This window comes from Peromyscus leucopus, chromosome 7 (assembly GCF_004664715.2).
Source record: "Peromyscus leucopus breed LL Stock chromosome 7, UCI_PerLeu_2.1, whole genome shotgun sequence".
NCBI lineage: Eukaryota > Metazoa > Chordata > Mammalia > Rodentia > Cricetidae > Peromyscus > Peromyscus leucopus.
This window is the reverse complement of record NC_051069.1, coordinates 40,405,239-40,422,181: the sequence shown is the minus strand read 5'-3', so window position 1 is coordinate 40,422,181 and position 16,943 is coordinate 40,405,239. Positions and strand designations below refer to the sequence as shown.

At 37.6% G+C, this 16,943-nt stretch overlaps 1 protein-coding gene across 1 annotated transcript in view; it reads left to right on the top strand.

Moving 5' to 3' along the window:
• Arhgap32 (Rho GTPase activating protein 32) overlaps window positions 1-16,943 on the top strand; it is a 234,977-nt gene that overhangs the window by 125,057 nt on the left and 92,977 nt on the right. Inside the window, 1 exon segment of the mRNA XM_028879075.2 lies at window positions 10,333-10,419. Within this exon segment, the coding sequence (XP_028734908.1) occupies window positions 10,333-10,419 (87 nt within the window).

Here is a 16,943-nt window from a genome sequence, read left to right as displayed (position 1 = left end):
CAGGGACTCAGCATTAGGAATGCTGAGAACCAGCACTCTATGATGTTTATGTGTATAAGTGGTGGCACAGGGGAGGTTAGAGGACAACTTCTAGAAGTCAGTTCTGTGCATCACAGTGATCGAATTCATGTCCTCAGGTGTCTTTACCCATTGAACCACGACTCTATAAGCTATCATGTTGGCTTGCCACAGTAACAGACCCAAGCCTTGTCCCTATGCACAACAGTAGCACAGAGACAGGCTGTTTCTGATCATAACATGACTCATGTTGCTGTGATGGGTGCAGTGATATGATGGGAAACAAAACCTTGTGTTTGGGGTTTTGTAGCCCAAAAGAGATACTCACAGTTATGAAACTTGGAGTTTAGTTTACAATACTTATGCTTCTACCCAGCATTCCCCTTTGCCATGGAGAGAAGAAGACCTTGTCCTGGAATTTGTGCACCTTCTTTGGGGAAAAGAAACAAAGAGCTCCATTCACAAACATCCTGAAATGTGAACATAGGGCTTAGGGTGAGAGGCAAGGCTCTGTCTCAGGACAGTTTGACTGCCAGTTTTCCCCTTAACCCAGTGCCAGTGACCTTCACTCAGAAAGCCCCGATGATGCAAAAATGTGCAAGTAGTCATGAAGCATTGCTTCCTAACAAGTGTGTGCTCTGATGTGAGTCACAGTCAGATGGGGCATGATCCTGCTGTGGTCCTTGAGGGGTTTTGTTCATTTTACATCTGTATACTGACCATCATACTGAGCTGAGTGTGATTGTAGTGTTTAGACGTGAATAAATCAGTTGCTTCATCCATACTCATCTGAGGAGACAGCGCTCTGCTGACTCTTACTTAGTAGGTACACTAAAATGCATGTCTGTCTCTAGTTTTTCTGTAATAAATTTGAAGGCTAACTATGTTACTGATGCTTGACCCATAGACCAAAAACTTATCTGCTTGTTAATGAAATATGATCCCATAGGTGTTTTTCTACCGGTTCTCTAAAGTAGGTAGTTGAATTAGTATTTTTAGAGTTGGGTATTAGGGGATGAAGTATTATGTGGGTGGATCATTTAATATTTCACAGCAGAGCTTGTTCTCACATCTCTATCTCCTGTAGGCTTCTGACATGAAAGAAAGCTTGTTTACAGTCTACAGATACAGCACAGTGAGTTTGCCACCATTATCCAACTGTAAAAGATGAATGAAAGAAGAACTCTCTGTGCTCTTTGCCATCTGTTGATTAAGCTTTCAAGAATGACTGTGCTGTGGGTGGAGTGTTGTGTTTTACTCGGCTTTCTGTTATTGCCTTTCATGCTCCCTGTGAGAAAGAACTTTTCTGAACACTTGAGGCTTGCTGAGTGGAGTTGTATTTTTAAAAATTCTAACAACACTAATGATGGTTGGTTTCCATGGTAATAAAAAAAAAAACTAAAGCCAATACAGGAAACATCACTCCAAAGATAGATTTGGAATGAATTTAGAAATATGAGCTCTGAAAGTTGTGCTAGCTATTTCTAATAAAGGACTGATATACTGTTAATTTGAAGGGAGTGAAATTATTTAAATTACTGAGTTTTGTCAAATTTCTGTGGGTAAATTTAGCTTATTGTTTCATAGTTTGGTTTAGGTATTGCATAAAACTCATGCATTGTACAGACTTGGGTGTAGGATGTCTTAAAACTCATAGTTAGTTTTCAGATAGCTTTCTTGGATACCTTGTATCACCACCTAGAGAGTACCTCTGACAAAAAAGTCTTTGGGAAAGCAAACAATATTAACAGTAAGTGTTTAAGAAGAAAACGTATAAATGTGTAGGTATTCATATGTCTACGAGGTGATTTCTCCAAGTACTCATAAATGGATAGACTGTACCTTTATTGGATACTGGAAGGAATTTGGATATTGAAAGACAGAACTAGAGAACATCCAGAGAGGAAATCTGAAAAGATAAAGTACCTGCTAGGGAAGGTAAACACACATTTAGAAGATACTTTTGGTAAAAACCGTTAGCTCCTTACTTGGGCCTACAAAGCTGAAGGGCATAGAGATAAGTAATTCTCCTAAACCTGCAGTCACGTTGGATTCCAGTCATTTATCTGTGGACATAAGGCTAAGTCTTTAGAATGCAGCTGGGAATTGTACTGGTCTCATAAAATGGAAGTTGCAGGTCCTCCCCCAGGATCCATGACCTCACTAGTACCTGGAGATTGGCTTGGTTTCCAGTACCAGGCATGATTTTCCACCTGTTGAGTTGGTTTTTAATTCAATTAGAAAACGTATGGGTTTCTGTCAGGATATGAGTGCACTGTTGTAACTTTAGGAGTATCTTGCCCTGTTGGTCATTTTTGTGGTTCCTAGGCATCACAGCTGGGTAGGGCTATTCATTGCTTTCTCCCCTTGCCCTGTACACAGCACCTGTTTGTTAGTTTTCGTTATTTTACTGTTTGGTCCTACCTGCAGCTGTTTTTCATAAATATAATTTCTTCTCACTCCTTTCTTCCTAGTTCTTCTTGGGATGGAGGATTTTTATTTCTTAGTCTCTTTTTCCTACATTTTTTAACTTTAAAAAATCATACTCCTTTTTTCTGGTTTGGAAAATACCTTTTTAAGAATTTAACTTGAGTACCTTATTTAAAGTAAAAAATGTACTAGTATCTGGCCTGCTTCTATCGCACAGCCCCACTGTTTAGGGTTTTTAACTGATTACTCCTTCCCATCTTCCACACTCTATGCTGTCCAGGGGAGCCGTTCCATTGTTTTGTCTGCCGTAGGTCGTCATTATTATTTCTATACAGTTAAAATTGTTAGCAGGTGCAAACTCCGTGCCTTAATGCCTTCCTCAGCGTTTCTGCTTTCTGACATTCTTTAGTCTCTCAGCAAGGCTTTATTGATGGAAGTTTTGGTTTTGATCATCAGAAAACAATTCTTTTGACTCATGTTTTTGCATGGTAGTTGAGGTATGAATAAAATCTTGGTAAGTTTATTTTAGAGCTTGAAGATATTCGTAATCTGCTCCATCTGTCACTGTTCAGAAGTTAGATGTTCTGTATTTTCTTAGATGTTTGCTGTTTCTAGTATTCTTATCTCCTTCCTGCCGTTCTAGATTTTTGTATGGAAATATTTCACTTTAGAACAAAGAACTTATTTTAGCTTTTCTTGTTGAACTGGTCTGTTAGAAACAGATCCCCCAGGTTTTGTAATTTATGAGTGTATTGATTTCTGAAGGTTATGTTCGTGGGCTATAGTAACAGTTTTTCATTCATCACTTTTAATTTTTTTTTTTTTAACTTTTTGGGATTATATGTAATCACATCATTTTCCCCTTCCCTTTCCTCTTTCCAAACCCTCCCATATCACCCTCTACCCCATACACACCTTCAGATTCATGAATACACATTCTATTCAGCAGAACATGAAGCGCTTTAAAATTGACCACATCCTGGGACATACACAAATTTTGTTTTCTTCACTTTTTAAAAGATCTTTTTCTTTGGCTTTTCCTCTCACTTGTTTTGCGTGAAAATTCAGCTGTTATTCTTTTCTATCCATTTAGAAATATATGTTTCTTGTTTAAAGATTAAAAGATTATTTTTCTCTTTATCTTGATAATTATACGCATGCATATGATATGCCTTGAATGGGTTTATTTATCATATTTGGGACTTATTAAGTTCCTTGTATTTGAGGTTTATGCCTTTTATGAATTTTGGAAGGTTTTTATCAAACATTTCTGCCCCCTTCTTAGACTCTCTCAGCGTCCACTTTATAGTGATCTCTGAAATGTTCGGAGATCTAAACTGTACTGATCCTTACCTTCATTTTTTTTCCTCTTCGGATTTTGTCTACAAACTCCATATTGTCTTGCTTTCAAGTTCACAGTGACTATTGTGATAGTTTGCTATCAATATCTGACAATAATTTTTCATTTCCTTGGAGGTTTTTAAAGTTTCAATCGTTTGGAATTCCCGTGTGTTCTACTACTGTCTTCAAAAACTTGTTTATTTTAAGATTGTCCTTCATGTTCACCTTGTACCTGTGTATCAGAGATTTCATACTTAAGGCTAGATAATACCCTTCGTATAAATATAAACTTGCTTCTCCATTCACCTGCCGATCTATGCTTATATGGCTTCTGGTTTCTATTGGTTTTGTTGTTGTTGTTGTTGTTGTTTGGCTGTTCTTTGAGAGCTTGCCTTCGTTTGGGGAAGTATATACACAGAATGGAGTTGCTGAGTCATGTCCCAATTACATTTTCATTTAAGATCACCATACTGCTTTCACAGGAGCCAACCCATTTTATATTCCTACTTTTGCACAAGAGTTCCAATTTTCCTTTGTCTATATTATCATTTGTTTTGTTTTGTATAATTGCCATCTTTGTAGGTGTGAAATGGTATCTCATTTGTAATTTAGATTTTCAGGTGTTATGATTGTAGTTTAGATTTCTCTAATGATTAGTAGTGTTGAACATCATTTGATGTGCTTATTGACCATTTGTGTATTTTATTTAGGGAACTGTTTCTTTAGATCTGTTTTGCTCATTGTGAATGAGTTTATTTTTGTTATTGCCAATGATGAGTTATAGAACTTATCTACATACTGTTGATATTGATAGATATGATGGATTACATATACATAGTTTGTATTGTTTGATCCATTTGTTTAAAAAAAGATTTAGTGTGTGTGTGTGTGTCTGAGTGTGTCTTTTTCTGGGTATGTGCATCTGAATACAGGTACCTACAGAGGCAAGAGGTTTTGGATCCTCTGGAGCTAGAGTTACAGGAGGTTGTGAGCTGCCTGACATGGGTGCTTGGAACTGAACTCTGGTCCATTAGAAGAGAAGCAAGTGTTCTTAATGACTGAGCCATCTCTCCAGTTCCAAAAGCATATTGTAGGAAAGGATGAGACAGCCAACATTTTGTTTTGTTTTGAGGCAAGGTCTCATCATATATCCTTAGTTGGTCTGGAACTTTATGTGTTGACCAGTCTGGCCTCAAACTCAGACTGCTGGGGTTAAAGGCACTACCATGCTTGGCTTGATGAAAATTTTAATAATTCTTGTGACATAAAAATTTGTGTTACAGCCGGGCGGTGGTGGCGCACGCCTTTAATCCCAGCACTCGGGAGGCAGAGGCAGGCGGATCTCTGTGAGTTCGAGGCCAGCCTGGGCTACCAAGTGAGTTCCAGGAAAGGCGCAAAGCTACACAGAGAAACCCTGTCTCGAAAAACAAAACAAAACAAAACAAAACAAAACAAACAAACAAAAATTTGTGTTACATATTTTGTTTCTTATATCATTGTGTATCATTCCCAAGAAATGATTCCCAAATCAAATTTTGTGAAACACTTTTGCTCTACACTTTCTTCAAAAATTTTCATACATTTTAGATTTTATTTCAGACCTTTGATTAATTTGAGTTAACTTTTGTACATAGTAGTTAGGTAATGATCTAGCCTCACTCTTTTGCATTTGGGTATCCTGTTTTCCCAGCACCATTTGTTGAGAACACTGTCCTTTCTCTATTGAATGGTCTTGGTGCCCTTGTCAAAATCATTTAATCACATATATCAGAGGTTGTTTCTGGCCTTACTATCCTAGTTCACTGTTCTATAATGTTTTCCTGTATGCCAGTAATACACTGCTCTGATTATTGCAGATTTCTAGTAAGTTTTAAACTCATGAATGGTGAGTTGCTCTGATTTTAAAGATTACTTTGACCAAATACTGTCATTGGAGATTGATAGGGATTGTGTTGACTCTGTATATTGTTTTGAGGAGGTAGTGTTGAGAGAGAGCTTTATAATATTAAATTGTCTAATATATAAACATAAAATATTTCCCTCTATATCTTTCTTGTTTCGTTAGTGTTTTATATTTATATCAGTATCAATAGCGCCAAAATTTCCTGTAACAGCTTCCTTTTTGTTGTTGATGTCACAAAACCAAAAGTATAGTTTTTTTTGCCACGGATCTTAATAATTCTTTTAAATGCATTAGCCTCTTAAATTATGTAAGAAGCAAAATATAGAGTTATTAACCAAGGTTAAAAGATCACTAGCTTTCATTATAACTTTTTTTGTTATTGCTTTTGTCTTGTTTTGTTTACTTTTCTGATCCTGGTGTGGAATTCTGAGCTTTGCATGTGTCCAATGTGTACTTGTTAACTGAGCTGTATTTTCAACCCAGTAATTAGGTTTTTTAAATTTTTGTTTACACTGGTTTTTTTAAAGGATGAATTTCTTAAATATGTACACAAGTGGAACCATAACCAGTTATTACAGTTGTACTGGCTTATGTAATTGCCCGCATGCTTTTACTTTTATTGTTATTCTTACTCTTCCATGTTTTTGTGTTAGTGTGTGCTATTCTTTTATTTTACTCTGTATGACAGCCTTGAGCATTACCTGTAGGACAAATCTAGAAAGAGAATACACCTCAGCTTTTCTGTATCTACAAATATTATAATTTGGGGTGTTCTTTTTAAATTACTGGGATCATCATCCATGTGCACCATTATATTTTATTCCCATTTGTTTCCCTCTCCCAGTCTCCTTCCTCCTCCCTCCTCCGCTACAGTTGTTGCCTGTGTTTACTTTACTGTTACTTGTATACCATCACACTTTCTGTTTCTCATCTCTACCAGTACCTCGGCCTTCCCTCACACAGTCCCTGCTTTCCTGATCAACATACATAGCGCGCGTGTGTGTGCGCGCGCGCGCGCACACACACACACACACACACACACACACACACACACACACGTTTAAATTAAGTTGTGTGTATGAGCTAAAACAGAATATTTGCTTTTGCGAGATTGGGTTATTTCACTTAACATAATAATTTCAAGTTTCTAATTTCGTGTAAATGTCATGATTTTAGTTTTTACTTGTCTATTTTTTAATGGCTGAATAAATTCTACTGTGTACATATGCCACATTTTCTTCATTTATCAATCAGCATCAAGGCTGGTTTCATTTTCTTGCTATTGTAAATAGTAAAGCTATAAATAAGGATGTACAAGTTTTTGATGTATTTTGATTTAGAGTTCTTCAGACCGATACACAAGAGTAGTATAACTAGATCATGTGTTCGTTCTATTTTAAGTTTTTTGAGGAGCCTCCATACTGATTTCTGTAGTGTTCCATTCTAAACTGACTTTTCAACAGGGTGAGAAGAACTCCATGAGGGGAAAAAATGACATATTAGATCAGCTTCTTCAGAACTGGAGACAGTTATATACATGTATAGATAAAGAGTCTCTCAGAATGCGTTGTGTCTGATACCCCCTGGAACTGTCCTCGAGTGGCCATTTGGATGCCCTGACCTCTGGCTCCCAAAGGTTCTGATGAGGAGTGGTTGATGGTCACTTAAGGACTCCTTGTCTGTAGCCCAATGGAGTTTCTGGATGCTTTTACGATTCTTTATCTTATGGAAGTTTGACTCATGTGGGTTTCTTTAAGTTCATATTATTGAGGTTCATTGTCATCTTGATATTCATGTCATTCATCAAATCTGGGAAGTTTTTGATATTTGTTTCCTGAAATTCTTTTTTGTTTTCCTTTTTCTTTTTTTTTTTTTTTGGACTCCCATACACACAGATTCATACATTTGATGGTTTCCTGTGCTCCACTAGGGTTGGTACTTTTCTTCAGTCCTTTAGTCTTGTTCTTTCCTATTCTTCTGATTCAATCATTTTCATAATTCTGTTTTCCAGTTCATTGACTCTTTTTCTGCCTGCTCTGATCTGCCTTTGGCTCCTTCGAGTAAAATTTCCATTTCAGTTATACTTTTTAGCTATGTAATTTGATTTTGCTTTCTCTTTAGTTCAGAACAGTTCCTTATTAATGTTTTATTTCATTTATAGAGTGTTTTCTTGACTTCCTTCACATCTTGCTCTGATTCTCTGAGAGTCATTAAGGTGGTTGTTTGGCGTATCTGCCATGAGTTCTTTTTCAAGGGCAGTTTTGCTGATAATTTATTTCCCTTGCTCCTTCCTTTCATGTTTTTCATATATTAGTGTGTTATCAAAAGGAACACAGCTGATAGAAGGAATGTACATATTAAAGGGGCATTTATTGGATTGGCTTACAGAGCATAGTGTCTGTCTCACACTTGGAGAAGCCAAGAACCTGGTAGTTGTTCATCCATGAGGGTGGATGCCTCAGCTGTCTCAATCTGGTGCTAAAGGCTTGGAAGATTCCTGGAGGGTTGCTGGTCTTCAGTCTGCATTGGCATTCCAAAGCATTCAGTTCTGTTATTGGAAAAGGAGTGCTGTAGCATTAGTGTAGATGATTTTGTCAGCAAGAGTGGGGGCAAGCATGCAAAAAGCAAAGCTGCCTTTCTCATATCCTTTTATCTGGGTTGCCACCAGAAGGTGCTGCTCACATTTAGTGTGTGTCTTCCTGCTTCAGACAGTCTGGTCAAGAAAGTCCCTCACAGGGTGTGCAGCAGCTTGATTTTTAGTTGATTCCATATGCAGTTAAATTGACAACTAAGATTCACCACCACAGGTAGAGAGCTTGTTCTTTGCAGCAGTTTTAATTAGTTCCTTTAAATATTCGATGGTATAATCTACACAGAGGTTACTTTTAGAGAAATGTGAAGATTGGTGAGATATGGTCTCTGTTCTTTACTGCCAAGCTCCAGTCCTCTGAGTGTAGCATGCATACCCTCATTGTCTGCCATCACAGCTCTTTGCTCACCCCTTCTGCTTCCAGAGCCTTCCTGCTTTTTGCAGCTCAGTAAGCTCCGCCCTTGCCACCTTCCTAAGCCCTGGGGACTAGCTGCATTATACTCTGTAACAGACTGGGCTGGCTTCCTTGGCCCTTTTCAGCTTCTCGGTGCCTTGTCATTCTTAGCTGTAGAGTGTCATGATCTCCTCAGAGGGATGTTTCTCAGCCCTGCTTGTCTTTCAACACTGTGCTCCTAGGCCATAGAGATCCTTGCTTGAAGAGGCTCCCTACTTTGCATAGTCCCTCCTCATCCTGCTGCTTTTCCTAAGTCTTTAATGTGTTGATTCCATGCCGTTGGTTCATACTTTTGGGAAGCAGTTGATGGTTAGACATCAGTCATTTCTGCTGCTCTGCCTTGTAATTACAGTTTGTCACTTGAGTCTGTAGTCTCCCAGGATTTGGCTGACTTCTCTGTCTAGGGAAGAGTCTTGATGCTCTGGAACCTCTATCAGGCATTCAGGCCCATGTTTGTCTCCTGCCTTAACAAAAGTCTTGTCTCTTTCAGGAAATTATTTAGGCTTCTTTTCATTATTAAGTCTTTAATTTTTTAAAACTGCAATTGTGCTGTGAAACTAGGTTATTCATGTTACCTTGTGAACTTTTTAATATCTGAAGATTTTTAATAAATAACTTCCTGTGACACTGTTCACATAGAGAATGTACTTTCATAAGCAGAGCATTTTTTTACAGCATTAATTACAATGACATGTGGCATTTGTGGAAGATTTCTTGAGTGCCATGTGACTTGAGAATAGGTATTATATCTTTCACTAAGTAGGGAGATTAGTATTACACAGTCACTTATTGTTACTTTTGAACACAGGGTCCTACTTTAGGGAATAGTAATTTCACTTCCAAATTGGAGTCAGGTATACCACATGACATACCTGTGAAGCAAATAGAGTACACCAAAAATAACAAAACAGGCAGCATGATGGGTAGTGATACTTAGCCTAGATGTTGGCATATGAAAGAGTAATCAGATCTGTAGCACACTGCTTTGGATATATGCCTCATCTAAGGACAGTTTGTTCTCAGCTGTTGCCCATGCTCATGTGTGGGCCTAATATTGCTAATTTTCTGTTTTTTTCAACAGAAGTCATAAATCTGTTTTTCATATGAGACCTTATAGCTTCTGTATGCTTCCAGCTTATTCATATAAAAATAAAATAAAAGCCAATGTTCAGACCCAGATGGTAAGTCTGAAATTAAACATGGCTATAGGCTAAACCATTCTCTGGGCAGCCAGTTTTCTTTCCCTACAATAGGCTGGGCTATTTTTAAACTTGTCATGGCATCTCTCAGTTTACAGTTGAATGCTTTTGTGCATAATAAATAAATAAAGGGAACGAAGACCTGATTATGTAACAGTAAATTGCTTATGCTTTTGTGCAGTTGTGCTAGTTAGATAAAAGGCACAAAGGGAATTCATGAAAATATACTTTTTGAAATTCTGAATTCTGAATTTACCTGCTAAGCTATAGACTTCTATCAGGCACATCCTACATAAACTTGATGTGTGGGTCCAGGCATTATTGTCTGCTTAGTGTATTCTCATTTGAGAATACATGTGAATCATGACTTTCTTGTTCCTTTTCTTCTATGACACAGCTTTCACTATCAGAAGAGCAGAATGAAGTAATGAAAAACGGCTGTGAATCTAAAGAGCTGGTCTACCTCGTGCAGATTGCCTGTCAGGTAATTCTGGAGATACATCCTCTACATAGAGTTAATTGTCCAGAGTGATTATTAAATTGCTTACTGCAATGTATTCCTCACATTGCCTAAAAGCTTATAATCTACAAAAAGAAATGAAATTAATTGAAATGTGATTGGGCTGGGAGTAACTATTGCAAGAAAACAAATTGGTATCTTTTTAAAAGGAAAAAGTGTCATCATATAATGCACCTTTGAAGTTACAGTTGTGTGCCTTCTGAGTAATTTGTACAAGTTTCTGGTGCTTTGGAGTATTGAGTAACAGTGAATGTTAACACTGTACTTGTTAGCTTTTTGTATCAGCATTTCTAAACACCAGAGTTAAGCTATGATGAGTTCCACAGAATCAGTTTTAATATGCAAGTTTAAGTAAAAGTATTTATTACAAAAGCAATGAAATGTATTGACTAAAAAAGTGAGTTGTTGATCATTTTGTCTTGAGAGAAGAGGCCATTTGGCTCGGCTTCAGGTTCTTCTAGCAGTGGTTCTCAGCCTGGGGGTCTCATATCAGATAGTCTGCATATCAGATACTTACAGTTCGTAACAGTAGAAAAGTTACAGTCATGAAGTAGCAGTGAAATAATTTTATAGTTGGAGGTCTCCATAACATGAGAAAGTGTTTAAAGGGTCACGCCATTAGGAAGGTTGCAAACCACTGCGCAATGGTGTAACAGAGAGTATGCATAGTTTTGTAGCTTGCTGCTTCTTGACTGTTCATATTAGACATATTCATCATAGCTGGCTCATAATGAGATTTAAAATATGCCATTTGAAATCAGAAATTTCTTCATCTAGTAAACATTGAGCGTAAGCATATTTTAGATTCACTTATTCTACACTCACAGAGCCTTTTGCCTGTTGATGAATTGGTGATTGGAAAGCAAATGTTGGGAAGGAGGACTTTATTCTGCACTTAATTTTTAGTTTGGGGGAGAAAGGAAGATACGGAATTTCTGTATTTTTAAAAACATAGTAATCATGTTCATGAAGTTAAAAGTTAATAAGTCTGAAAAATTCTGTTGTTTATATTATATGAGGAATATGTAAATTCTTAGTTTTGGTTTTAAACAAAAATTTTTAAAATTAAGTACTTTTATTTTTAGATGTTAAAAACATAGAATTGGAAATAGAATTCAGCTTCTATATAATCAAGATGTGTTTTGTTGCATGTCACCACAGTTTCTTGGAGAAACAACAAAGTTCTAAGTTCCATGTAACATTTCATAAAATGCTTTTGTTTAGAGAGCTACTTTCTTATTTCATGGCTGTGGTAACAAACAAGACATGAACATTTGCATTTGATCCTTTTTTTTCTTTTAGGGAATAGAAGCAAATAGCGCTTAGTGATACATAAACTAAAGGGTTTGGAACAACCTCCCATCTTTTCTTAGAATAGATAAACGACAGAAGAGTAGCCTGTACATTTGAGACTGGGTCCAAGAGGTCATTTGCCCAAGTCCTGTTCATGGCTATATACTTTTAAAATTTACTACACACAAACACACACACTTATGCACACATAAACCCCTCTTTAATCTTGGTGATTTGGGTGAGCCAAAACCAGGACTTTTATTTTTGGTGGTGAAACAGAATGTGAATAACTAGCTTCATATGATTGATGAGACCTGATAAAAGAGAAGAAAGGAAAAAGAAAAATCAGAAAAGTCTCAGATAGGCCCTTGCTGGTTTGAGGTTTGGCCATATTAAGAAAAATGGTTAAATTGATTTTTAAATGCAAATATTAAATACTGTTCTAATAAACCAGTACTATTAATATATGAATAGAAATCTTGTGTTCTTTATTCATAAAACATAGTTAGGATGTCTGGAATCAAATTTTCAGTTCCCCTGCAGCCTAACACATCTTAGCATCTCTTCTTATTATCAACCAACTTTAAATGCATAATTGTTGCATGATTGTACTTCCGTGCATTGCTGACCTAGATATTAGATAGTTTCCTCATTGTAAATGTCCTATCAAACTGCTTAAAACATTTTGGATCAGTTGTTAATAGTATTTATTATACCAGACTGATAATTTATTATGTGATAATGATGCCATTCGTCTCTTCTCTGCCTCGCTGTATGTAATTACTGAAGCATCCCATGGCTTAGTTCAGTAGTCTCACCACATATGCCAGCCATAAGCTATTTTAAATGAGAATTTAAAAAATAATTGACAGCCTCACTACTGAACCCTTTAATTTTGCAAGCAAGGAAACTGAGGTTCACAGTAGTAGAGTAGCTGTCCTAAGCCATACGGAGTCCCAGCAGCTGGAGCTGGACAGAATTCAGCTCTCTGACTGCTGTTTTCACCTCTACTTCCTTGAAATGTTCAGTCAAGAATAGATTGGAAAAACTGAGAAGTCGATAGCAAGATGAGATCATCATTTCACACTGCCATGGTTAGTTTTAATTGTCAACTTGACACAGTCTAGAATCACCAGGCGAGAGAGTCTCAATGAGGAATTGTCTAGATCAGCTTGCCCTGTGGGCATTTCTGTTGGGAATTGATTAGGTAAATTGATGTAGGAAAGACCCAGGCCATCGTGGGCAGCACTGTTCATTCCTTTGAGTCCTGGACTGTGTCAGAGTGGAAAAGGTAAGTTAAATAGTAGGCATCATTCATTTGTTCTCTCTCTATTCTTTACTGTGGATATGGCATGGCCCGCTGTTGTAAGTGCTTGCTACCTTGATGTCCCTGCAGTGATGGACTGTAACCTGGGATTGTCAGCTAAAAAAGCTGTTTCTGTCCTAAATTGCTTTTTGTTAAGAGTATTTTACCACAGTGACAGGAAACAGACTTATACTGATGTATTCTCTTTCAAGAACATTCATGCATTTCATACCTCTGCTAACTTCTACATTTTAACAACATGTACTTAAAATTCTTAAAATAAGTAATTTTATATGTGTATGAGTGTTTTGCCTGCATGTATATATATGAATCACAAGTATGTCTGGTGACCTTGGAGGTCAGAAGAGGGCATTGGATCCCCTGGAACTGGCTGCTTGCTGCCATATGGATGCTGGAATATGAACCCAGGTCCTTTGCAAGAGTAGCCAATGGTAATTGCAGAGCCATCTCTCCAGCCCCAAGTTCTTTTTATTTATCTAAAATTCTTGATCTGTCATCTTATATTCTCTCTTGTTTTATTAGCTTAGAAGGTAACAAATTAAATGGACAAGTCTTTTTCTTTTCTGTAGGTTGTGACACTAATTTCTTTGGGTATCGTCTTTGAACCCTTGAAATGTATCTTTGTCTGCTCTTTACAGTTTTTTATTTTTTTTAAACTTATGAGTCTAGCAGTGTAAACTGTGTCTTCTATACAGAATGAACCAAAATCCATTGGCGTTTCTTGATGGATTATGTGCCTAGTTATATCACATATATTATGTCGTTTCATTCATACAACAGCTCTGTGAGATAGATGGTCTAGTTTTTGTCTTGTAAGTAATGCAACCAAGACTTGGGGATAATAGTATCCTCCACAATGTAATAAAATCAAAGAGGTACCAAGATTCGAACCCAAGTGTAGTTTGGTTGGCTGTTTTGTTTTGGCAATTTCTTTATCATTTTCTGGTGTGGGTTGTACTGTAAACATATCCCAGTATGAGGAGTAGGGTCCCAAAAGCCAGTAAAAGAGTCGGAGACAGCCCTTTTACCTCTCTCAGGAGTCCCACAAGAGGACCAAGCTACACAACTGTAACATATGTGCAGGGTGCCTAGGTCAGGCCCATGTAGGCTCCCTAGTTGTCAGTTTAGTTTCTGTGAGCCCCTGTGAGCCCTAGTAAATTGATTCTGTGGATTTTCTTGTAGATACCTGCAATCCCTCTGGCTGCTACAATCCTTTCTCCCCCTCTCCTGCAGGATTCGCTGAACTCTGCCTACTGTTTGCCCGTGAATCTGCATCAGTTTCCATCAGTTGTCAGATGAAGCCTCTCTGATGACAATTAGGTTAGGCACCAATCTGGTTATAGAGATGACCAATTCAGACTACATATCCGGTATTGCTAGTAGTCTTAGCAGGGGTCATCCTTGTAGATTCCTGGGAGATTCCTTGTGCCAGGTTTTTACCTGACCCCAAAATGCCCCCTCTTTCCAGTAGTCTCTTTCAGTACTCTCTCCCTCTGACCCCCCCAACCTGATTGCCCATGTTTCCGTCCCCACCCACCTTCCCTCAGTCCACTCATATATCTCTTCTATTTTCCCATTTCAGGGAGATCCAGGCATCTCCCCCCCCCCCCCGCACCCCCCCCCCTCCATGAATCCTCCTCGTTACCTAGTCTCTGGGCCTGTGAATTGTAGCATAGTCATCTTTTATTTTACTGCTAATATTTACTTATGAGGGAGTACCTGCAGTGTTTGTCTGGGTCTGGGTTACCTCACTCAGGATGATTTTTTTTCTAGTTCCATCTATTTGCCTTCAAATTCCCTGGTGTCCTTGTTTTTAACAGCTGAGTAATACTCCATTGTTAATGTAAAACATTTTCTTTATCAGTTTCTCAGATGAGGGACATCTAGGTTGTTTCTAGGTTCTGGTGATTACAAATAAAGCTGCTATGAACATAGTTGAGGAAGTGTCCTTGTGGTATGTGATTGAACATCCTTTGGGTCTATGCCCAAGAGTAGTATAGCTGGGTCTTATGGTGTATTGATTCCTACTTTTCTGATTAACTGCCACACTGACTTCCAAAGTGGCTGTATCTATCACCCTGCACAAAACTCAAGTCCAAGTGGATCAAAGACCTCAACATAAATCCAGATACAATGAACCTGATAGAAGAGAAAGTGGGAAATAATCTCTAATGCATTGGCACAGGAGACAACTTCCTGAACAGAACACCAACATCATAGACACCAAGACTGACAATAAATGGGACCTCATGAAATCAAAAAGTTTCTGTAAGGCAAAGGACACCATCAAGGACAAAACAGCAGCCTACAGAATAGGGAAAGATCTTCACCAACCTCCTATTCAACAGAGGGCTAATTTCTAAAATATATAAAGAATTCAAGAAACTAGATATCAACAAACCAAATAATCTAATTAAAAAATGGGATACAGATCCAAGCAGAATTCTCAACAGAAGAATCTGAAATGGCCGAGAAACACTTAAGGAGATGTCAGCATTCTTAGCCATTAGGGAAATGCAAATAAAAATGTAAGATTCATTCCATCTTACATTTGTCAGAATGGCTAGGATCAAAAACACAAGTGAGAGCTCATGCTGGAGAGGATGTAGAGCAAGGGGAACACTCCAACATTGCTGGTGGGAGTGCAAACTTGTACAGCCACTTTTGAAGTCAGTGCGGCAGTCTCTCAGTATCAGTTTTTAAAGTGACAAATTTAATCATATTTATTCTAACATGTCAGCTGAAAATCTCTTTTTGATCTCTTCTAAATTATAGTTTCCTTGGTAGAAGGATAATTGTTGTTTAATAAAATAAGCAATATTTTATTCTAATGATATTAATAATCCTTTTTTTTAACTTATTTTCATCTGTGTGTGTGCGTGTGTGGTGACATGAATTTATATGTGTAACACGCACACAGGTGCACACAGAGGCCAGAGGGTGTGGGATCTCCTGAAACTGGAGTTGCAAGCAGTTCACAACTGTAATATGGGTGCCGGGAACCAACTTCCTGTCATGTGGAGGAGCAGTAAGCACTCTTAACTGTGGAGCCATCTCTCCAGCCCCAGACATTAATAAGCTTTATTGAAAGACCCTAACTACACTTTCACTGTAACTAAAATTCATTCAGATTTATTAGTTTATCTTTTCTGAAGATAAAATATAAACATTACAGTAATCTCAGGTCTTTTTTTGTCACGGTAATGGAGCAGACAGCTGGTTTCAAGGGAATGCCTCCCTGTCTCAAAATATCTCCTGTACTCTGGTGTTCTCATGCTTGACATTCCACCACAGAAATGCATTCCTTGTATTAAATAACTCCTCTCAACTCAGTCCACTTAGCAAACACTGTTACTACCACAGTCAATCAAGTGTTAACATTTAGAGAGCATCTTTGTGTGAGCAAACCACGCAGGCAGATTGCAGGGCTTCTGATTTAAACTTGGTGCAGTTTAGATGAGATGGAGGTGTTATCATTCTCTTGCACAGATGAGTAAGCTGTTGTTCACAGGTGCTGAGAATTGTATCAGGTTCTGCATTCGAGCATAGCCCAGCCTAGGATTTAGGTTGTGTTTCTTTCTTTTTCCTGAATTTCATGATAGCAGCTGTCATTTTTCAGATTAACTTTTCTCAAACAAAAGAACTCTAAAAACATGGGCAATGACTGCTCTCAGAAAGGAAAGCAAATATTTTCTTGTTTTCTCAGACTTGTTAAGAATTTCTAATTTTTTACATCATTGAATGGTAGTGATTACTTTTCATTGATAACTTAAGATAAAAATTAGTAGAAAACTATAATTGTTAAAAGTATAATGAAGGATTTTGCGTTGTTCCTTTACAATATTATTAAACTAAAATATTCTGATTA